Source organism: Microcaecilia unicolor, chromosome 3 (assembly GCF_901765095.1).
Source record: "Microcaecilia unicolor chromosome 3, aMicUni1.1, whole genome shotgun sequence".
NCBI lineage: Eukaryota > Metazoa > Chordata > Amphibia > Gymnophiona > Siphonopidae > Microcaecilia > Microcaecilia unicolor.
Window position 1 is genome coordinate 504,114,194 of NC_044033.1, and position 25,028 is coordinate 504,139,221.

Sequence of the window (25,028 nt, forward strand, 5' to 3'; positions counted from 1 at the left end):
AAATCTAATCTCAAACAATCTTTTAAAAGGAACAAAAAAAGTTTCAGTTCTTCCTGACCTTTCTAACCTGAAATCAAAACCAGATGGCATTCCTCAACCTTCAGGCTGAACAAAAGGTTGCTTTTCCCGCTCTTGCTGTATTTTTTCAAACGATCCATACTGAGACCAGCTCAAAAAAGAATCTTTGCATCATACCATTTCTCATGTATTTTTTCAATCTGTTTTTTTTCTAACGGGAATAATTCTATGACATGCTGCAAAGGGGAGCATTTTTTTGAACTATCTAAATCTAAATACATAGCATATACAGGAGGCTTTTCTTTCTTATCTGCCCCTTTCCCTTTCATTTTATTCTGACTATTACAATTTCTCCTATAGAGCCACAATCTACAAAAATATACTACTGCACCTAAACCAAGAAAATATACAAAACAGAAAACTATAAAACTAAACAAATATACATAAGTCCACAATGTAAGCTTACTCACGCGTCTTCTTATTTCTCTTTAGCAAGCTCAGGAGTCGTAGCCTATATGTCCAGTTCAGCAGTTTGATCAATCCCACATCAGTGGAGCACAGAAATTAGGCTTAAACAACGCTTGCTCTCTCAAAATCCTGTAAAAAACTTCGTTAACAACAAACACTTAATTTGTTATTCGTCTCGCCTTCTCTTTTCCGTGTGCGGCCTACTCCTACTCCTACTCCTGGCTGGCTCGCCACTTTGAAGAAAAGGATGCCGCCACTTTTGTAGAGAAGGCTAGACGATATTTAATATAAACAGTGTATTTACAATTTTTCTGCATAGCTCAATGGGCTATTGCAGGAAGCATTTCTGTACTCAAAGCATATCTACACACAAGCAATATACAGCAAGCTTAAGGCAAATCAAAATGCTATACACAGACAAAGAGAAATTCAAAATGCTTACTTATTTCTTTGTTCCCTCTCCTTATAATCTTCTCCTGATATCACGTGCTTGCAGGCTGTATGCAGGCAGGCTGTAACATACCATAAATTCTTAATGTATAGCAGAACATATGCTGCATCTGGTTCCCATTATCCACAGACTTTCTGGAGCCTGCCTTTAGCTGATGTGGGGCCCCATCATGTCCCAGGAGATTTAGTGTTGAAACAGCTAGCTCTGCATGTTTTTTGAAGCATTCCACTTCAATTTTTTATACTTTTATTCAACATTTTTATGCTTTTGTTCAACAGTTCACGGGGGGGGGGGTCGAGAGGGTCGTCGGGAGGGGGAGTCCAGGACGAAATCTACGGAGGCCCAGGCCCCCTCAGGCCCCACGTAGCTACGCCACTGTGGTGTAGACCTGAGAAGAGATTCCCCTCCCCCCTTCACCTTAGTGAAGACTATAGTGATGGAAGGAGGGGGTGTTGAGCGTGGTGTAAGCTGCTGGATTCTACATTTTTGGGCTGGCTCTGAAATGCCAAGAAAATTTGTCAAGGCCCGTGTTAGTATATTTCAGTGTGTCAGAATATTAGTTGGAGGTCTACTCTACTTCTGCCTGTAGAGGGAATGACTGTTAAGTTTTGTTTGGCAGGAGTTTGTTGAAAGTTAGTGTGTTTACTTCAAAATTTGACCAATTGGTTGTACTTGCTGACCTGAACATGTATACCCTGGAGGAAAGGAGAAACAGGGGTGATATGATACAGACGTTCAAATATTTGAAAGGTATTAATCCGCAAACAGACCTGTTCTGGAGACGGGAAGGCGGTAGAATTAGAGGACATGAAATGAGATTAAAGGGGGGCAGACTCAAGAAAAATGTCAGGAAGTATTTTTTCACGGAGAGAGTAGTGGATGCTTGGAATGCCCTCCCGCGGGAGGTGCTGGAGATGAAAACGGAAACGGAATTAAAAAATGCGTGGGATAAACATAAAGGAATCCTGTTCGGAAGGAATGGATCCTCAGAAGCTTAGCGGAGATTAGGTGGCAGTACCGGTGGTTGGAGGCGGGGCTAGTACTGGGCAGACTTTTACGGTCTGTGCCCTGAAAATGTTAGATACAAATCAAGGTCAGGTATGCATATAAAGTAGCGCATATGAGTTTATCTTGTTGGGCAGACTGGATGGACCGTACAGGTCTTTTTCTGCCATCACCTACTATGTTACTGTAAGGGTTTTACTTTTTAAATAACACCCCTGAGGTAATACTAAGGAGTGTGTCCTTCTCTTTGTGCATGCTTCTTTGCATGTGCTGCCACATTGTGAATGGTGCCATTAGAATTAATTTGTAGAATCGTCTGGGGCCAAAATGTTCATGTTAGTGGTCACGTTCTAGGGCTTGTGCATTGGCAACAAGTGTGGCAATGATAGACAGATGGGGAGCTGAGGCACCAGAATCGGTGCCTGCAAAATAAACAGACAAGCAAACTCAGATTCATACACAGCAAGCAGAGGGAGGGGAATTCCCAATGCAGAGGCAGCTGTAGATCAGGCTTTGTTTTATAGCCTGAGGTAGAGACCCTGACTTTGAGCAGCTTCAGTGCCCCTGTCAGGGGAAGCAGCAGTCAGCATTTACATCATGGGTCGGAGGTATGGCTGTAGGCAAGCTTGGCTGTTTGGGACATGGGATTGTGTCTTACTGCGCCCAGAGGAGAGGGGGGAGAATTCTAGTGGCAGCACTGGTGGGTATGTTTTGCATGAGGATGCTGGGGCCTGGATAAGTGTCATTGAGTTGAACCGGAGTCTTCTGCAAGGGGGGAGCCCTGTTCCTCAGCCCTGCAGTTTGTTTTTGATTCTGTAAAATAAAAAAATCCAAAACTGGATGGGAACCCAGCCTCCTAGATCTGCTTGTGGCATCAGCCTTCCCACACGGATGAATGGGTTACTTTGGCTTTAGCTGCACAGCACGTTTGTGATTGAGGGAGTTGTTGCTAGCAGTCAGCATAGGCATGGATGTCCACAAAAGCTTGAATGCCTCCCTTTCCCGCCCCTAAACTTGGGCCCTGAGAGGGTCTCAATTTTCGAGGTGCTGCATAGCTTCTTAAATCAGGCAAGGCTGAGGAGGTTCTCTAGGTTAAGTTGACATCTGCATGGGGAGGATTCGGAAAAGCAGCACTGTTTCTTCGAGTTCGCATGATGTCAAGGAAGATCAGTTGCAGTAAGGCAGGGTTAGTCTCTCCATTCTGTAAAGTAGTTTCTTGGGGTCAGGCATAGCAGAGCCTGGGCAGTTCTAAGTCTCTTTGATAGAGAAGCTGATCTTCTATTGGTTGGACCTTCCTTCCCCCTGTTAAGGAACCAGCACCACACCTCATACAAGGTTGGTCCTTAGAGTAGGTCTCCTTGCTTGGCAGCTCCTTCAGGTTCTCTCCTGCATCCTTCACTGTCCTTGGCATGGGATAGAGTGCTGTTGCATTCTGCTTCTTTGGGCAGGGCGAGTTGTTTCCTCAGTAGGAAAGGTCTAAGAATGGCTTAATTTGGGGGGGGAGATGAGCTGGTGACCCTTAGGTTTTGAGGCTTGATGTCTGACAAGATGGAAAGGTAGCTTTGTAAATAGAGCAGTGGACTGAGAACCAGAAAGCCGGGCCCTTTGTTGTGTTTGACTTTAGTTTGGATAATTTCCTAAAAGAAAAATCCATAAGCCATTATTAAGATGGACTTGGGAAAATCCACTGCTTATTTCTAGGATAAGCAGCATAAAATCTGTCTTACTGTTTTGGGGTCTTGCAAGGTACTTTTGATCTGGCTTGACCACTGTTGGAAACAGGATACTTACTGGGCTTGATGGACCTTCAATCTGTCCCAGTAACTGAATTTTCAGATGAAAGAGTATTCTTCTGATGGCGCAGTAACGAGCCCTCTGGGTTATATATGATGTGTGAATGTATGCCCTGTCCTGTTTTAATTGGAGTTCCTTTCCATTTTTATTCTGAGACAATTGTTTTGCAAATCATCTTGACCTTTTATTAGTAAAGGTGGTATATCAAATTTTACAATAAACACAAACATAAATGCCAGTCTTCCTAGCTCTGTTGCTCAGGATGGATGATCCTCAACCATCGCCCCCCTGGGCTTAGTCCCTTATAAATAAAGACAACTTTTGTATAATCAGTTGGGCTTAGCCACAATATTAGATATAAATGAAATTTCAATTTTAACGAATGACCGTATATGGCGTGGCTTTTACAACGTATGGTTTTGGAGGAAAAAGCCTCTGAATTCCCGGTTCAGAATATTAAGATCTGAATACCTGGGGCAAAATCTTCATCAGCAAAAAAACCCCTCCCTAATGCAATTGAAGGTGTAACTTGTTATTCTGTGTGTCATAAAAATAAAAGACCAGACCTGAGCCTTTTAGCTGGCCAAGGCCACAGAGTAGCTGCTTTTTGAGTGTAGGCAACAGAAGGCCTCATAGCACAGAAACAAAGAACATCACAACAGGTACAGCACAAAAGAACAGAAGGAGAGAGTCATTACAGTTTCCAACTGGGATTGAATGGCATAGACAAAGAAAAACAGTAAATATAGCAAGCACCACCAGAGAATGCCAGACAGAAAAATAACAGATGTAAACACACTTGCTTAGAAACATACTGATTCCATGATGGACAATGACAGACATGTACTACTACTACTACTTAGCATTTCTATAGCGCTACAAGGCGTACGCAGCGCTGCACAAACATAGAAGAAAGACAGTCCCTGCTCAAAGAGCTTACAATCTAATAGACAAAAAATAAAGTAATCAAATCAATTAATGTGTACAGGGAGGAGGAGGGTAGGTGGAGGCGAGTGGTTATGAGTCAAAAGCAATGTTAAAGAGATGGGCTTTCAGTCTAGATTTAAAGGTGGCCAAGGATGGGGCAAGACGTATGGGCTCAGGAAGTTTATTCCAGGCGTAGGGTGCAGCGAGACAGAAGGCGCGAAGTCTGGAGTTGGCAGTAGTGGAGAAGGGAACAGATAAGGATTTATCCATGGAGCGGAGTGCACGGGAAGGGGTGTAGGGAAGGATGAGTGTGGAGAGATACTGGGGAAGCAGCAGAGGGAGTACATTTATAGGTTAGTAGAAGAAGTTTGAACAGGATGCGAAAACAGATAGGGAGCCAGTGAAGCGACTTGAGGAGAGGGGTAGTATGAGTAAAGCGACCCTGGCGGAAGACGAGACGGGCAGCAGAGTTTTGAACCGATTGGAGAGGGGAGAGGTGACTAAGTGGGAGGCCAGCAAGAAGCAGATTGCAGTAATCTAAACGAGAGGTGACGAGTGTGGATGAGGGTTTTGGTAGAGTGCTCGGAAAGAAAGGGGCGGATTTTACGGATGTTGTAAAGAAAGAAACGACAGGTCTTGGCGGTCTGCTGGATATGAGCAGAGAAGGAGAGAGAAGAGTCAAAGATGACCCCAAGGTTTCGAGCTGAGGAGACGGAGAATGAGAGAGCCATCAACAGAAATAGAAAACAGGGGGAATGGGGAGGTGGGTTTGGGGGGAAAAATGAGAAGCTCGGTTTGGTCATGTTTAATTTCAGGTGGTGTTGAGACATCCAGACAGCAATGTCAGACAAGCACGCTGAAACTTTGGTTTGGATGCAAGGTGAGATATCAGGGGTAGAAAGGTAGATTTGGGAGTCATCAGCATAGAGATGGTAGGAAAAGCCATAAGGAAGGCTGTTTGTCACAATGCAAGCATTAAAGAAACCCTAACAATAAATTTGAGGTTCAGATCATATCCAACATGACCCATCTTAGGAGAGAGGTTCATTTATCTCAGGCTATATTTATTTATTTGTTGCATTTGTATCCCACATTTTCCCACCTATTTGCAGGCTCAGTGTGGCTTACATTATGCCATAGTGGCAAAACTATGCAACACTAACCCATTTAGAGACATTACCACTGAGGTACTCACCAGGCTGATGGGCTCAACTAGCCAGAGATGGTTCCCCAGACCTCCATAACCCTTTTGGTCTTCCTTCTAACTCTGATACCCTGGCCCTACTCCACTTTAAGTTCTGGTTGGCGTTTGTATACTTTTTCACACACATGTTGACCATGGAGCCAGGAACTGCTGGCAGTCATCCTGTAGCTTGCTCGGTAGTTACAGTGTACTTTTCTGCTGACAAGTGGTGTTTGTGTGCTTTTTATTTTCCTAATTGCTTTCTCTAAGATCAAGGCAAAGGGAGCGTGTCAGAGTTGGCAAATCAGGTGGTATGGGTGTGAAATTTCAGCCAGGCATTTTTGGCGGCTTATCCTGAGATTGTGATGACATAAGTAGCTTATGCTCTGTGCTGTTTCCCTGCCGCTATCACAAGTGACCTTCCATACCAGAGAAGGGATAATGAGGCTCCTGCATAGAGAAATGAAACAGTTAATGTTTTTTTGTGACTTAGAGTGAGGCAGGTAGATTTCTTTCATTATATTCTCATTTGCATGCAGTTTACTTCTATCTGGCTTCCAAACAGGCTGTCTCCTAGGAATGAATTGCAAAAATTATTGTTCACCCGTGGATGGCTCTGAGTAAATCAATCCCTTCAAGAATAAGTTGGGAAGAAATTGCAGAAATGAAAGAAAAGTGGTGTAATATAGTAGGATGTCTGCTTGAGATGCTCGTATTGCAGTTGGGCTCTGTGAAGATTACAAAATGATAATAGCATTATTCCAGTGCAATATTTTTCAAAGGGTAAAGATTTGCTATTCTGCCCAGTGGCAAAAAAGATATGTCTGATCACTAGCCATGACGTTATAAGAAACGTTCTCAGAAATTTTCAGTTATTTATGTACACAAATGTTTTTACTGCTATCGGTGTTGGGCACATCAATAATACCGTTAATATATCAGTATGTCATAGCTTATTATATAAGGTGTGGAACGTGCTATTTGATTGAAATTTTGTTAACATGAGAAATTGTGGATGATCATCTGGAAAGATTATAGTTAAGTACTTGCCTATAATGCAGAACTTAACTGTGGATTGAGTTTAAACTAGCAAAATGTGGTTTTTATTAAAGAAAATCTGGAATTTACACTGGAATAAGATTATGTGAGTCGACACAAAATAATTTTAATATGCATACAGCTCTATTGTTATAAACCTATAAGGTAATTGATGGAATAACAATATTCCTTCTCTGATTTGAATACAGGGAAGTTGGCTGAGTTCACATTTTCTTACAGGCATATAGAAATAACAGAAGTTTGGTTCAGAACACTCTGCTGTCAACTCTGGTCCCCTGTAGCATAGTATTTGAGCAGAAAGCAAGCATTTGTTTTTACAAGGTTCTTTATTCAGTGTAGAACAAAATATGGATCACTTCTATTTGTATTCTTACTTTTGTTTTCATTGTTTCAAGGTCCTGGCAATGAATGTTGGCCTTGAGTTCTATGAATAACCCTGGAGCATGTGGAATAAAGTGGTACCCTATAATAGGGGCTCATAACATTGTCCTGGCATATATGCTTAAAAGTAGGTGGTAAGAAAATAGCGTTTTCTGGGTGGATAGTGGGCAGAATGAGTTTTGGCACTTGTGTGTATCTTTCAAAATATATGCATATATACCAATTCTTACAGTTCCATAGACAGTTATTCCTGCCTTGAAGTAGGCATAAATTTATGTGGAAGCTTTTAGGGAGGCAATATTATAGGGGAAGGTAAGTGCATGTGGAGATTAAAGGTGCTGATTATCGTGCCTATCTCATGTATATTCACCTGGGGCCTGTGGACTCGGTTGTTTGGCACTTTTCAACAATTGGTTTTGAAGGACCTTTCAAGTTTGGAAAATGAGACAATCTATTTGAATCTCACTAAAAGTCAACAATCAGCTCTGAAGAGTTTACAAGATGGCTTCCTAGTTTTCATGAGAGCGGACAAGGGAAGAGGAGCGGTAGTTCAAAGCTAAATACTTGGATGAGGTTATGAAACAACTGTTGAAAGAACAATTTTATAAACGATTACCAGGTGTGGTCTAGTGGTTAGGGTGGTGGACTTTGGTCCTGGGGAACTGAGGAACTGAGTTCGATTCCCGGCACAGGTTCTCCTTGTGACTCTGGGCAAGTCACTTAACCCTCCATTGCCTGCCGCATTGAGCCTGCCATGAGTGGGAAAGCGCGGGGTACAAATGTAACAAAAATAAAATAAAAAAATAAAAAATAGTTTCCTTATCACCTGCAGCAGATGAATCCAGAGACTTGTAGGCTGTGACCATCTACCAGCAGGTGGAGATAGAAAGCATAGAATTCTGTCTTTTAGGACAGTATGCTCTTTGGTTAGTCAGTATGTCTCTATCTCCAGCAGGTGGTGGATGGTCTGTCGCAAGCTCCTGGTTTCATCTGTGTTGTGGCTCCTGTTCTAGGTTTCCCGGTTCAGTAGAGCCTAGGGGTGCTTAGGCTAAGCGGTGCTGGCTTTAGGGGGTACACCTGGTAGTGCCAGGTCCCTCCCCCACCTCCTTCCTCACAGAGTTAAAAAAAATAAAGAGGAGGAAAAAAAAGGATTACAGCAGCTTTGCCTGCTATACACAAAACGTAAGCACATATGAGTTTATCTTGTTGGGCAGACTGGATGGACCGTGCAGGTCTTTGTCTGCCGTCATCTACTATGTTACTATGTTATGTGGCTACTTGGATGTGGGATGGGGTTGCCTCTGTAGCTATTAGTATACACTGGGCTAGAGTGGTGAGTCAGAACTTTCATGGAGATTTGGTGAGTGTTCTTTTCAAAAAATCTTTTCCTCTTCGAGCTTACTCAAGGTTTCACTTTTTCCTTGCGATGGCTGCAGAGCTTTGTCAGCTATGCTAAGCAGAGAGCAGCGCCATGGAAATGTTGGTGGAGTGTTCTGAGGGCATTTCAGCGGAGCAGCTTTTTTGGCAAGCAAACCATTTCCTTCCCGTTCTGTGCAATCATGGCCTCTCTCTCCTCAGCTGATGTTTTCCGACGTGGTTTTTCAGGTTCATGTGGACATTTTAAATCGGCATAATTGGCTTCTTTGGCTGTGGGATCCATGCTGCCTCTTCAAGCTGGGCATATTATTGAACCGTATACATGTGCTGGTAAGTTTTCTGACTGTATTGTAACTCCTGGTCCTCTGATGCCTTCTTTTCCCCCAGAATTTGTTCTTTCAGGGCATCAAATCTAAATTCTGTGTAGGTCTCCACAGCGTATGCAGTCTTCTGCCTGTCTCTCTCAATGGCATTTGAAGGTTTTTGGGTCCTTGCAAGATTCTTAGCCTCTGCGGTTGGATTCTGTGAGTGAAGGAAGATGTTTTGAACCTGTCTGAGGCAGATTCTTTGGCAGATACAAGACAGAGAAGTTGATTGGCGCATGAGATTTTATTAATGCACTCCTCAGGGACAAGGGCATCAGAAATAGTGTAGGGCTTTTTGACAGGCTGCATTTTTTTCATAAGATTGTTTGTTGATGTACTCAACAAAAACAGATTATTCATAAGACTTTTAAGTAGTCACTCGGAGTACTAGGAGTGCAATAATTGACACCGAGTTTTGGTGATCTAAACACACTGGTTTATACTCTGAAGAAAAGGATGTCGTCAGTGGAGTACCATAGGGATCGATCCTAGGGCTGGCTCTTTTTAACGTCTTTGTGAGCGATATTGCGGAAGGGCTGTCTGGTAAGGTTTGTCTCTTTGCGGATGATACTAAACTGTGCAACAGGGTGGACACCCTGGAGGGTGTGAATGACATGAGGAAGGACCTAGTGAAGCTAGAGGAATGGACCGATATTTGGCAACTAAGGTTTAATCCCAAAAAATGCAGGGTCATGCACTTGAGTCGCAAAAATCCAAGGGAACGGTACAGTATATAGGGGGTGTAGTGCTTCAGTGTACGAAGGAAGAGCGGGACTTAGGGGTGATTGTGTCTGATGACCTTAAAGCTTTCAAACAGGTAGAAAAAGCGACAGCCAAAGCCAGAAGGATGCTTGGGTGCATAAAGAGAGGCATGACCAGCAGGAAAAAGGAGGTGATAGTGCCGTTGTATAAGTCTCTGGGTGAGGCCTCATTTGGAGTACTGCGTGCAGTTCTGGAGGCTGCACCTACGGAAAGATATAAACAGAATGGAGTCGGTCCAGAGGGCGGCTATGAAATTAGTAAGCGGTCTTGAGTGCAAAAATGACAGGGACAGGCTTATGAACCTCAACATGTATACACTGGATGAGAGGAGGGAGAGAGGAGACATGATAGAAACGTTTAAATATCTCAAGGGCATTTATGTACAGGGAGAGAGCCTTTTTCAAATGAAGGAGAGCTCTGGAATGAGGGGGCATATGACAAAGTTAAGAGGTAATAGGCTTAGGAGTAACCTAAGGAAGTACTATTTCACAGAAAGGGTGGTGGAGGCGTGGAATGGCCTCTCGGTGGAGGTGGTGGAGTCGAGGAGTGTTCCAGAATTTAAAAAGGCATGAGATAAGCATGTGGGATTGCTTAGGAACAGGAAGAATTAGCGGTTACAGAGGATGGGCAGACTGGATAGGTCATATGGCCTTTTTCTGCCGTCATGTTTCTATGCAAAACACAAACTGGATCTGTTGATACCTGTGATGGAAATATAGAGGAATTATCTTGAGAAGAACCAGGGGAAGTTACATCAGATAAATGCTTTATTTAAATAGTACTTGTTTAAACTATTTTTTTGTAGTTCTTTTGGTGTAATGATGGTATGGATAGCATTTATCCTTAATAGTGTCTATTACAGACACTGAGCACCTCTCACATTATAATTTTCAAAATATAATTTTTAGTAGTCTTATATATACAGTAGTTGTATAATCTATAGACTACATTTAATGGTTTACCTTGGAATTTTAAAATGTGAAGCGTATTCTATAAAGAAAAGTAAGCACCTCTTCAACCAAGCCTTTAACAGAAGAAGTAACTAACTTGTTAGTCTCACAAGGATTGACTCGGGCTGCACATACTGCAGCGGGGCATATTTATCCACTCCTACCCTAGCTGAGATAATATTTAACCATCTCTCTGACCTCACGTGTAACTTCCTTCAAATCAATCACCTTACTTTCTAATTCTTCCTACTTTCTTACTCATCTATATGTTACAACTTTGCCTTACCCCTCACTACCAATTATAATGTTCTAGTACATATTGTGTTGTCATTGCAAGTAGTATACCATGCCATACTTTGTATTGTTGTTCGAATATTTTTACTGCTCTAATTGCCTCCTGCTCATGTTTGATCTATTCTTACTGTACACCGCCTTGAGCGAATTCCTTCAAAAAGGCGGTAAATGAATCCTAATAAATAATTTTTCTTTATAAAATACTGGTGCACGTGGCCTAAAAGATGCTTACATTTAAGGTGCAAGCACTTACACCAGCCCTATAGCTGGTGGAAACATCTGCACCTAGTTGTGAGTTGGGATGCAGGTAAAGTATTCTGTAATTTACGTGTGGAATGGTATACTCAGCAAAGTACCTGCCATGAAATCAAGGATCCATTAGTTGGTATTCTGTAAGTCTCATTATTCAGATCAGGAGAAGGAATATTGTTACTTCATCCTTTCAGGGAAAGAAAGTGCTGACCTTCCCTGGCATTTACACATGTACATGACTAAAGCAATGCCGTTTATATGCTTTCTTGCTGACTACAGCTAGGAAACTCCTTGTAGAATTATCCCAGTGTAAAACAGGTGCTGCTTTGTGCACCTGCATCTTGACAGCCTAGGTGCCATGTTATAAATTACCCTCACTGTGACTCAGTAAGGCCTTATTCAGGAAAAACATTTCCTTTTTAACCTTGTCTTACATTGTATGTTTAACTGTTTCTAAAGGTTGAGAAAAAAACATTAATTTTAGGATTTGCCATGCTTATGTGAAATTGTTTACAAATCCAGTATTTTCAACATCACGCAAATGAAAACATTTCTTTATATATTGAAATGATTAACTTGGAATCAGCCACTTTGGAGTCCATTTACTAAGATGGGTACAAAACTGCCATTTTAACACTCAGGGCCCTGTTTATTAAAGTGCACTAGTGTTTTTAGCGGTGCTAAGGGTGTAGACGCCCATAGGAATATTATGGGCATCTACATGGTTAGCGTACGCTAATAATGCTAACATGCTTTCTAGCTCAGCTTAGTAAACTAGGCCCTCAAGTACTTGATACTGCAAGTTATTACACTGCATTACTGTGGCTGGGAACAGTATCTTGCGATGGCAGGTTCCATTCCATGCCCGCCCTTCTTTAAAAAGGCCACTATCTTTTTAGGGGAAGAAAAATGCTGATTTCTGTGTCTGCGGGCGCATTCGACTTGGGCGGTGGCCACTTCTTGGGCAGAAGTGTGTGTGATTTCTTTGGATGAAATTTTCAGGGCAGCAACATGGTCATCCCTCCATATCTTTTTCAGGCATTATCGTCTGGATGTCGCTGCTTTGGCAGCGCAGCTTTCGGGGGTTCAGTCCTTTGTACAGGAGCGTCGGTTTCCCACCCTAGTTAGGACCTAAAATGATGTCTTACCTGATAACTGTCTTTATTTTAGGCGCAGCAGATGAATCCAGGGGCCCTCCCTTGAGTTCCTGCTCTGTTGGTTTGTTGTGGTTGCAGGTTGCTTCTTTAGTACACTTTCTCCAATCAAGTTTTTCAGGACATTTTCAGTAATTTTTGGTTACTGCGAGAAAGGAGAATTCTTCTATTACTTTTTTTTTTCTGTTTTGTTATGAGAAATACAATGCTGACCGGCCATGAGCTCTCTGTCCCATCAGGCACTTCAATTCAGTGTTCTCTATTTCCTGCTGGTAGATGGTCATAACCCACTAGTCTCTGGATTCATCTGCTGCAGCTAAAGGAAAGAAAATGATCAAGTAAGACATGATTTTACATTAACCCTTGCTAACGATTTCAGATACTATTGAGCTACTTTGAATACATTTACATGTGACATAGCTCATTAATTTACTGCATGTTGCACCTGCCATTTATTGCTAAAAGCCACACTAATATGGTTTTAACCTGCTTTATAGTTTATTGTATTTGATATATTGCCTAATCCAGCAGGCAGGTCATCAGTCTACATTTAAAAAAATATCTATCTATCTATCTATCTATCTATCTATCTATCTATCTATCTATCTATCTATCTATCTATCTATCTATCTATCTATCTATCTATCTATCTATCTATCTATCTATCTATCTATCTATCTATCTATCTATCATAAAAGGAAAGCAATGCCAAATTATAGAAAGGATAGTTCATAAGCATACAAGATTGTTTGCAATCATGGTGAAAATATTTTGAGTAGAATATTAATTTTTTTAAAGGGTTGTTCTGAGCGCAGAAAAGGAGAGAGGTCATTTCACAGTTTGCAGATGCATTAATTGAAACAAAGCTTGGTAAATAAACCTCTAAGACTACTATAGCAACATATCACTATGTATGTCATTTTATTTTCATAAATCATGGTTTGTGTGTGTATGTATATGTGTGTATATATATATATATGGATATATACGTGTGTGTGTGTATGTATATGTGTGTATATATATATATATGGATATATACGTGTGTGTGTGTATGTATATGTGTGTATATATATATATGGATATATACGTGTGTGTGTGTATGTATGTATATGTGTGTATATATATATATGGATATATACGTGTGTGTGTGTATGTATGTATATAGCTGTAGCAAATAGCATGTTTTACTATTTGGCTGAATACGAATAATTTGCATTGAGCTTTAACATAATAAAAGAAGCAACGTGAAGTCAGAGATCAAGTGTTTATTTCAGTAGGATTTAGCATAGTAGAGTCCTGGATAATTTGTATTTGAATTTAAATCAGTATTCGGCTGACTACAAATAATGTTTTCAGGGCCATATCGAATCAAATACGAATATTCAGTACAGCCCTAAAATGTATATCTGTGTATATGGGCTGAATTGAATATGAATCTTCGCTGCAGCCCTTAAATAAATAAATTAGTGTGCGTGTGGATTTAGCACAGTAGAGTCCCGTATTATTTGAATTTAAATCCCTATTTGTGCAAATATGAATAATGTATTCAGGGCTGAATCGAATAGAAATGTTCAGTACAGCCCTAAATAAAAAAAAATATATATATCTATATGTGTGTGTGTATGTATATACAGATCTGTGTGTCGCATCTGGGAGATGCACCTACCTGCTCTCTCTTTAAGTAGTTCGGGGGGGGGGGGGGGAGGGGTTAGATGCTCTTGGAAAATGTATACTCAATTCAATCCACGGTGATCGCTTTGGTGACGTTAATAATTTTAATCCCGATTAGGGTTTGTGCTTTAAGTACAATTGTTAACTGCAGTTAACAACACTAAGATAAATGTATAGAAGTGTGTGTGGAACATACTTTCTGGCTTAAAATATTACGTGTCCTGGACTGATTGTTTAAAGCTTCCATCTTCTTCTTAATAGCCTTTTGATTTTAATCACCAACGCTTTTTTGAATTTCAGCAAGACATGCTTCAAAATCTTGCACCTTAGAATCCTAGATAATGAAATGCAGCTCAGTCCAATGGCAATTAAGAAAGAAGGGAGCTCCATCCAGCATGTCTTTCTAGCATGATTCCATCTTGGATCCTTTGACTTTTTGTCTTACTTTTATACAAGAAATGCCAATTTGATGTTCGTAACCTGTATTGGGTCTGTGGAGTGAGGTGGTGCATAAGTGTAACAATTAAATATTTGTGGTATTTTTAATTTTAGGTGAAAATGGGACTCTTAGTGGATTTGACGAACACCACAAGGTTCTATGACAGGAATGATATAGAGAAAGAAGGTATCAAATACATCAAACTTCAGTGTAAAGGGTAAGTTAATTTTGTAGCAGCCTTTTTTTTTTAGGTTCATGCTCTTTTTTTTTTTCTTTTAGTAAACTGTGGTGCTTGCCGTGCGGTAATAGCTGAAAATATAGTGCAGGAAGTGCACAGCCAGTGTGGTAAATCCAGGGAGTGTGCCCAGCATCTGCATTTCATTTAGCACGTGTCCTACTCGGGCACTGCATTACTTGCAGTGGCAGATCGTGTACTATCTGTGGAGGAGTGACCTAGTGGTTAGGGTGGTGGACTCTGGTCCTGGGGAACTGAGGAACTGAGTTCAATTCCCACGTCAGACACAGGCAGCTCCTTGTGACTCTGGGCAAGTCACTTAACCCTCCATTGCACCATGTAAGCCGCATTGAGCCTGCCATGAGTGGGAAAGCGCAGGGGAAAAATGTAACAAACATAAAATAGATACTATTGGAGATTCTACATGGAATGTTGCTACTCTTTGAGATTCTACATGGAATGTTGCTACTATCGGAGATTCTACATGGAATGTTGCTATTCCACTAGCAACATTCCATGTAGAAGGCTGCGCAGGCTTCTGTTTCTGTGAGTCTGACGTCCTGCACGTATGTGCAGGACGTCAGACTCATAAAAGCAGAAGCCTGCGCAGCCACGTTGGTGATCTGCAAGGGCCGACTTCTACATGGATCTCAAATAGTAGCAACAGTGGAGGAGTGACCTAGTGGTTAGGGTGGTGGACTTTGGTCCTGAGGAACTGAGTTCAATTCCCATTTCAGGCACAGGCAGCTCCTTGTGACTCTGGGCAAGTCACTTAACCCTCCATTGCCCCATGTAAGCTGCATTGAGCCTGCCATGAGTGGGAAAGCGCGGGGTACAAATGTAACAAAAATAAAATAGATACTATTGGAGATTCTACATGGAATGTTGCTACTATTGGAGATTCTACATGGAATGTTGCTATTCCACTAGCAACATTCCATGTAGAAGGCTGCGCAGGCTTCTGTTTCTGTGAGTCTACGTGCAGGACGTCAGACTCACAGAAGCAGAAGCCTGCGCGGCCACATTGGTGATCTGCAAGGGCCGACTTCTACATGGAATGTTGCTAGTGGAATAGCAACATTCCATGTAGAATCTCAAATAGTAGCAACAGTGGAGGAGTGGCCTAGTGGTTAGGGTGGTGGACTTTGGTCCTGGGGAACTGAGGAACTGAGTTCGATTCCCACGTCAGACACAGGCAGCTCCTTGTGACTCTGGGCAAGTCACTTAACCCTCCATTGCCCCATGTAAGCCGCATTGAGCCTGCCATGAGTGGGAAAGCGCAGGGTACAAATGTAACAAAAATAAAATAGATACTATTGGAGATTCTACATGGAATGTTGCTATTCCACTAGCAACATTCCATGTAGAAGGCTGCGCAGGCTTCTGTTTCTGTGAGTCTGACTCACAGAAGCAGAAGCCTGCGCAGCCACATTGGTGATCTGCAAGGGCCGACTTCTACATGGATCTCAAATAGTAGCAACAGTGGAGGAGTGACCTAGTGGTTAGGGTGGTGGACTTTGGTCCTGAGGAACTGAGTTCGATTCCCACTTCAGGCACAGGCAGCTCCTTGTGACTCTGGGCAAGTCACTTAACCCTCCATTGCCCCATGTAAGCCGCATTGAGCCTGCCATGAGTGGGAAAGCACGGGGCACAAATGTAACTAAAATAAATAAATAAATAAATCATGGATCATGAAGGTTAACTATCTGCCACTGCATGTAATACGGGTGGAGGCCCAATATCGTAATAAGTAAAATGAAATGTGAAGGTCAAATGCTGCAGCTGCGCGGTGGTGCACCTCCTCTGATAGTTCCAAGTCCCCCCAGATCTCACATCCCATAGCTCCAGTAATCTCTGATTCTCCCCCCCCTATGGATTCCCCCACAAAAAAGTCCTACATCCCCGAAGTCCGCATTCTGTCCCTGACATCCAAACTCTGCCTTGCTGCTTCTCTCCCCCAACTCACCTGGAGATCTGTTGATAGTGGCTCAAGCTGGTCTCGTCTGCTGCAGCCTGGGTCTGTGCCCTCCTTCAAAATGGCATCTCTGTCTCCTAGTGTGGGTGCTTGAGTGTGAGACTACCACTGTCTGCCACTGCGTGTGATGCAGTGCTTGACATGGTGTGCGCTAAATGCAGGACAGATGCTTGGTATACCACACTGGCTTTGCACTTCCCGTGCTATAGTTTGGGCAAATACTGTGCGGCCGCAGCACTTGTCTTTGAATTTATTTATTTATTTGGATATTGTGTCTCCACCCGGGTGAGCCTGCACTATTGGACTGTTGGTAGCGCCTTCTGCACTTACCACCTCTTCCCGAGGTGGCAGTAATTGTGCCCATGCCATCACCAGTCAGGACAGCTAACGTGGTAATAACCCACACACTAGCTGTTGGAGTAAGCTTCTTCTTGCTCTGCCCTGATCCTATCCAATTCCTGCCCGTTGCCATGTTAAGCAATTTGCACAGCATTTTTACTGCATGGTCTTTCTTAACGCAACGTTAAATGTTAGCACAGGTACTGGTTGTTGACTTAAGTATAGATATTGAAAAAAATGTAATGTTTAAAGATGGCAAGTGTAATTCATATGGAGGGCAGCGATGATGATAGAGTGAGGTCAGGCAAAAGACTTGTGAGAGTGGGGAGCTAATGTTTGGTTTGGGTGTGGAAATTTATATTTGCATCTACTCAAAGTAGTTGAACCTCAACTGGACAGACTGGATGGATCATTTTGGTCTTTATCTGCCAGCATTTTATTGTAAACCACTTTAAAACTTGTCTGTAAAGCAGTATATCAAGTCAATAAATCAGATTTATTATGTTACTACTAGGAAAAAATGCCCGTTTCTGAGCGGAATGAAATGGGCGCTAGCAAGGGGCCCCCTCCCTCCGTCCCTCGAAGCTACTTGCCTTGTTCGCTGTGGGCCGTTTCGGCCCTGGAGTGTCAATAGCTCCACCCTCGACGTCATGACGTTTTGACGCGAGGGCGGTGCAGACACTCCAGGGCACACCGGATATCTCGGGCGCCTCAACTTCCGTGGAGGCTTCAGAACGTTGGGGTTGCCTTTTATATATATAGACTAGTAAAAAAGCCCCGTTTCTGATGCAAATGAAACGGGGGCTAGCAATGTTTTCTTCTGTGTGCATGTGGGAGTGTGTGTGTCCCTGCCCTCTGGCCTCTCTCCCCTCCCCCCTTTTGAGTCCTTTACTGTTACAGAGCCGGCGATTTGATTTCGTGCTCTGCTGTTTTCCTTCACTGACTGTGTTACAGAGAGGGCGGGGCAGACACTCATAGGGAAACCGGATATCTCGCCCCCTTCACACTTCCGGCTGGAGGCTTCATAGAACGTTGGTGTTGCTTTTTATATAGAGAGATGTGTTAGATTGTCCCATAGTGAGCTGTGAATCCATCTTGGTTCAGTCTCTAGTTTTTTAAATCCGAAATTGTTTTTTTTTTTTAAAGAAATAATCCAGATATTGCAGAGTGAGTATCTTGGTTGAGAGACGTGCTGTCCCACAGTTATCAGATGCAGTTAAGGCCTTTAGTTTCGTGCAGTTTTTTTTTTTTTTTTTTTTTGCTGTTGCTGCAGCTGCAAAGTATTTCTCTGAGAACAAAACAGGTCTTTGCATTCTCACAGCTGGGTGATTTTTTTTATTTTTAGTTACATTTGTACCCCGCGCTTTCCCACTCATGGCAGGCTCAATGCGGCTTACATGGGGCAATGGAGGGTTAAGTGACTTGCCCAGAGTCACAAGGAGCTGCCTGTGCCTGAAGTGGGAATCGAACTCAGTTCCTCAGTTCCCCAGGACCAGAGTCCACCACCCTAACCACTAGGCCACTCCTCCACTCAACAGAGCCCAGTGTGGACTCTGACTAGCAAGACACAGAACTTTCTAGTAGCAACTCACCGTGCATGCATTGGTGCCTTCCCGCTCGAGCGCGGGTCCCTCAGTCTTTTGTTTTTCCGTGGAGCAGGGAGGATGTGTCGCCATATTTCCTCAAAGGGCCTTCCCATGTGGGTATTTTTGTTCTATTTTTCATTTTCTCCTTATTTTAGTTTATTTTCCTTTTTGTAGTTTTCTTGGCACTTAGTTTCCTTTCTTTTTCGCGAGTGGCTAGGCTGAATTAAGCCGGTGCACTGACCTCAGTCTGAATGCTGCCCCTTTTTCGATTCACAATTGAAGAATTTAATTTGGATACAGTTCTTTTCTCAATGTCTCAGAAGACCCTGGCAGCTTCAAGAAGTGCACTCAGTGTAATTTGGTGATTTCTGTGATGGACCTGCACTCTTGAGGCATTTGGTGACTTGGACCTGACCATGAGCCTAACTCTTGTTCTCTTTATTTAAAAATGCTGTTGAGGACACAGAGGGCAAACAAGAATTGTCATCCAAGGAAGTAGTCTGTTTCAGGTTTTGCAAAGTGTCCTCAAAATAATTCAATTCCAGACACATGAAAAAGATATTGCCAGAATAAGATAAACCAAACACTCCTGAATCCTTTAACAATCTTCCCAAATGACTAATATAAACATTAAACAGCAGAGGAGAAAGCGGTGAACCCTGTGGTACCCCACATGGTGACTGCCAAGGCAAAGATATATTTCCATTTTTCTTAACACATGGATGCCATGGTCTAGAGGCAAAATTGTAAGAAAAGCTGACTGTAGGGAAGGTGCCCCATGTAGAGAGGTATACCAGAAATAAACCCTCCCATAGGGTACCCCCAAACTACCCCAACCCTCTGTATTGTGGGGTCTGCCTGATCTGTAACAATAGAATAAAGAATTGCCCTCTTTCCATGTCCTTGCATCTGTGACCAAACTCCCCTGCACTCCCCACAAACCACATAGGTCCCTATCCTCTGACACCCCAACCCCACCTACCTTATGTAGGAATTCAGTGAGGTGGGGGTGCATGAGTGATTCCCAGTCTTTCCTTGGTGCTACTTGGCCTATAGGAATACATCAGAACATACCAGTAAAAGTCAGGCAGCCTCATTTTGGTAGCCTGATTTCCAAATGTAGGTTTTGACATAGTAGGTGGTGGTATTTGGGAAATGTTGATGCCAGAGCAGGAGTTACTGGGCATCGCTCCTGCCCTTCACTGGACCCTCAAGGAACTTACTGTATGCTTTTGAAGGGGGGAGGGGACATCTCTTTATCTGGCTCTTTGATTTCTTCTTGGAGAGCATTGATTTATATTCTAGGAAACTGATGCTCCTGAGGGAAAGTTAACTGCAAATGCCGGATGTTGATTGGGGTGTTCCGGCTGCGGGGTCGTCTAGAAGCAAAGAGATCTCAGATTCCCTACAGGATTAATTATTCCATTGTATGATATGGTTCAATATTAAAACAGAAGAGAGGGCTCATTCGAGATTGAAGGTTTTGGATTTCAAAGGAACTAATTTTGCCGAGATGGGGGAATTTCTCAAGGAACAGTTAGCGGGATGGAACAGCTGAAGGGTGTAGAACAGCAATGGACAAGACTGAAAGGAGCTATATTAAAGGCAACTAACCTTTATGTTAGAAAATTACATAAAAGTGAGAGGAAAAGAAGGCCTCTCTGGTACTTGAATGTAGTAGCTGAAAAGATAAGGGTAAGGAGGCTAGCCTTTGCACGTTATAAGACGAATCAGAAAGATGAAGACAGGAGAGAATACCTAAATAAGCGAAGAGAAGATAGCTAATATGGTAAAATTGGGGGATAAGACCTTTTTCAGATATGCAGTGGCTTAGCAAAGGGGGGCGGGAGGGGCGGTCCGCCCCGGGTGTCAGCTCAGGGGGGGGTGCTCCCTGCCAGCTCCCCCCCCTCGGCGCATCGACACCCCCCCCGACCAGCTCCCGCACCCTACCTTTAAAAAGAATATTGGAATCCGAGGCGAGGCGCAGCGCCTCACGCCTGCCCTGCACGTAAAAGAAATGTGGACCGTCGGGCCTTCCCTCGCTCTATCTGTCCCGCCCTCCGCTGACGCAACTTCCTATTTCCGCAAGGGCGGGACAGACAGAGCGAGAGAAGGCCCGACGGTCCACATTTCTTTTACATGCAGGGCAGGCGTGAGGCGCTGCGCCTCGCCTCGGATTCCAATATTCTTTTTAAAGGTAGGGTGCGGGAGCTGGTCGGGGAGGGGGGGTGTCGATGCGCTGAGGGGGGGGGATGTCATCGTGCTGCACCCCGGGGGGGGGGGTGCAATGGCGAACCGCCCCGCCCCGGGTGGCAGCCCCCCCTGCTACGCCACTGCAGATATGTAAGTGACAAGAGGAAGTGCCATAGTAGCATTGTGAGGCTCAAAGCTGAGGGAGAGAAATATGTGGAAGATAAGGATAAAGCTGAACTGCTTAACAATTATTTTAGCTCTGTGTTCACGAATAAAAGACCGGAGGTAGGGCTGCAGAAAACAAAGGCTAAAGGGGATGGATGTATGGTAGACCAAGACCCGTTTACGGAGGACTGTGTTCGTGAGGAGCTTGCCAAACTAAAAGTAGACAGAGCTATGGGGCCTGATGGGATACACCCGAGGGTGCTTAAGGACCTCTTCAATGCTTCCTTAGAAACTGGAGTGGTCCCGGAGGACTGGAGAAGGGCGGATGTGGTTCCTTTGCACAAGAGTGGAAGTAAGGAGGAAGTTGGGAATTACAGACCTGTCAGTCTGACCTCAGTGGTGAGTAAGCTAATGGAAACGCTTCTAAAGAGGAGGATTGTGACATTTCTTGAACTACATGGAATGCGGGACCCGAGGCAGCATGGCTTCACTAGTGGCAGGTCGTGTCAGACGAATCTGACTGTCTTCTTCGACTGGGTGACCAAACAGTTGGATGTGGGAGGGGCGCTTGATTTGGTATACTTGGATTTCAGCAAAGCCTTTGACAAGGTTCCACTCAGACGACTGATAAATAAAATGAGTGCCCTTGGTATGGGACCTAGAGTAACTGATTGGGTTAAAAATTGGTTGAATGGTAGGAGATAGAGGGTAGTGGTAAATGGAGCTTGCTCTGAAGAAAAGGATGTCATCAGTGGAGTACAGCAGTGATCGGTCCTAGGGCCAGCTCTTTTTAATGTTTTTGTGAGCGATATTGCGGAAGGGCTGTCTGGTAAGGTTTGTCTCTTTGCGGATGATACTAAACTCTGCAACAGGGTGGACACCCTGGAGGGTGTGAATGACATGAGGAAGGACCTAGTGAAGCTAGAGGAATGGACCAATATTTGGCAACTAAGGTTTAATCCCCAAAAATGCAGGGTCATGCACTTGGGTCGCAAAAATCCGAGGGAACGGTATAGTATAGGGGGTGATGTTCTTCAGTGTATGAAGGAAGATCGGGACTTAGGGGTGATTGTGTCTGACGACCTTAAAGCTTCCAAACAGGTAGAAAAAGCGACAGTCAAAGCCATAAGGATGCTTGGGTGCATAAAGAGAGGCATGACCAGCAGGAAAAAGGAGGTGATAGTGCTGTTGTATAAGTCTCTAGTGAGGCCCCATTTGGAGTACTGCGTGCAGTTCTGGAGACCACACCTACGGAAAGATATAAACAGGATAGAGTCGGTCCAGAGGGCGGCTACGAAATTGGTAAGCAGTCTTGAATGCAAAAATTATAGGGACAGGCTTATGAACCTCAACATGTATACGCCGGAAGAGAGGAGGGAGAGGGGAGATATGATAGAGACGTTTAAATATCTCAAGGGCATTTATGTACAGAAAGAGAGCCTTTATCAACTGAAGGAGAGCTCTGGAATGAGGAGGCATATGACAGTTAAGAGGGAAGAGGCTTAGGAGTAATCTAAGGAAGTATTTCACAGAAAGGGTGGTGGAGGCGTAGAATGGCCTCCCGGTGGAGGTGGTGGAGTCGAGGACTGTTCCAGAATTTAAAAAGGCATGAGATAAGCATGTGGGATCGCTTAGGAACAGGAAGAGTTAGGGGTTACAGAGGATGGGCAGACTGGATGGGTCATATGGCCTTTATCTGCCGTCATGTTTCTATGTTTCTTGAGTGAAATAGTCTAATGGCCTGAGAAATAGCAGTGGCCTGAGAAACAGGGAAACCAGGGTTCAAATCCTGCTTGACACTCTTTGTGATCTTGGACAGGTCACTTCATCTTCTGAGCCTCAGGTACTCAATTAAATTGGAAGCCCTCTGGGGATAGAAATATACGTATTATACCTAAACATATCTTGCCTTAAGCTACTATTGAAAATGCATGAGCTAAATGCAAAATCCATTTCTGGCAATAGCATGGTTTGTCAACATTAGAGCAAGCCGTTTTGTTGCACTTTCATATTAATTAGCGTTTTTATATCCATTGTCATATGACATAACTTATTAATTTTATCATGTACTGGGTCTTATTTGCATGTGACAAAGCTACTTTATTGCATCGTAATGCATGATAAACCCACTTAACTCACATTCTCTAAGGACAAACAAGACATGGTTTCTCACATTTGCCTGATGTCATCTGACAGAACCTGGTGCAGACACTACCCAGCATTCTGTAGCTTTACGAAGGCTTTGGCAGCATCCCATCGCGTGTGCATGAGTGCCTTCTTGCCCGATGTGAGTGTGCGGGACCAGCAGTCTTCATTTTTCCATGGCGCAGAGAGGTTGCGTCTAGTGAGCTTTCCTCTGTCTTTTTTTTATTATATTTCACAGTAGATATTGTTTGTTAGTTCCTCAATCTTTTCAGCAGGAGGGGCAAGATTCATAGCACGAAGGGGTAATGTAACTTTTTGGGCCTGATACAGAATGCTACTATGGGCAGAAGTATGTGGTTAACAAACAGTCTGTGTGCTTGTTACTGCCTGCACAATGCAAAAAGGGTTTCAGAGCTGAAGTTAGCTCACATGCTATACATCAGCCCACAATATATTAAAAGTATGGTATGGAGGCTATTAATTTATAGCAATGCAGAGGGGTACGTAAGCTGTGTGCTGATATGGGGTGAGCAGAATTTGAGAAATGTACCGCCAGGTCCAATGCCGTGTAGAAGAGTAAGGAGAACCCCCTGACCAGAAACCTGTGCCCCCAAGATAGCTTTCTGCATTGGCCACAACATCCCTGGTAGTCTAGCAGTCCCCCTAGTAATTTAACAAAGCATATCCCAGGTTTCTGTCTGTACCCCCCCCCCCCCACCCCTGACATAACTCCCCTCCCTACAACGTAAAAAAAAAAACATTTTTCCCTGGTATCTAGTAACTCCCCTCTACTCCTAGGTTATACCTTCAAGAGGCAGGACATTTTTCTCTAATTTGGTGGGAAGAGGACCCTAGAAGGGTGAGGAGAAGAGCACATGTGGAGGCAGATAAAGACTGATCAGCCCATTCAATGTGCCCAGTTAATTTGATTTATACTGATAAGAATGTAAACCGGCTGAAAAGCTTAACCACTAGTAGGATATCACTTCCTTTTCCAAATCAGTTGTTGTTAATTTCCTGTTCTGGGTAGGTGAGAGTACAAGTTCCAGTACTTAGTCTTACACTCCATATCCCTTTTTTTTAAGGACTTAAGAATAGCCGTACTGGGTCAGTCCAGTGGTCTGTCTAGTCCAGTATCCTGTTTTCAATAAATCAGACACGTATAAACATATCTAAATAATTTTTACTTTGTTTCTTATTTATAAAACATTTTGTACTATATTTTGTGATCTATTTTATTATTACATTTGTACCCCACACTTTCCCACCCAAAGCAGGTTCAACGTGGCTTACACAGTAACAAGGATTACAGAGTATTAAAGAGGAAAAATAAGTTGAGTATTATCAGAATGATGATAAGAAATAGGTATTTTATTTATTTTTGTTACATTTGTACCCCGCGCTTTCCCACTCATGGCAGGCTCAATGCGGCTTACATGGGGCAATGGAGGGTTAAGTGACTTGCCCAGAGACACAAGGAGCTGCCTGTGCCGGGAATCGAACTCAGTTCCTCAGTTCCCCAGGACCAAAGTCCACCACCCTAACCACTAGGCCACTCCTCCACTCCTCCAGGTAGGTAGAGATGGGCAAGGGTGAAGGGAGTAGGAGAGGTATGAGCAAGGGTAGGTGAGCATTGGGTCTAGGTCATTGTCGTTGTCTCCTGGATATGTGATGCGTAGATGGATTAGTTTGGGTCATCTGGGTAGGCCTGCTTGAACAGATGGGTTTTTAGTGATTTCTGGAAGGGTAGATAGTCACTGATTGATCGAATAGGTCTAGGGAGGGCAGTTTTCTTGTATGAAAAGCTAATGTAAAACTGAGAAAATCTAATAAATGGTAT

General features: G+C 43.2%; 1 protein-coding gene across 2 annotated transcripts in view; it reads left to right on the top strand.

The window, feature by feature from the left end:
- RNGTT (RNA guanylyltransferase and 5'-phosphatase) overlaps positions 1–25,028 on the top strand; it is a 723,922-nt gene that overhangs the window by 32,777 nt on the left and 666,117 nt on the right. For both annotated transcript variants that reach the window (XM_030199106.1, XM_030199105.1), the window contains exon 3: positions 14,664–14,767. In XM_030199106.1, the coding sequence (XP_030054966.1) occupies positions 14,664–14,767 (104 nt within the window). The remainder of the gene's footprint in view (positions 1–14,663; positions 14,768–25,028) is intronic.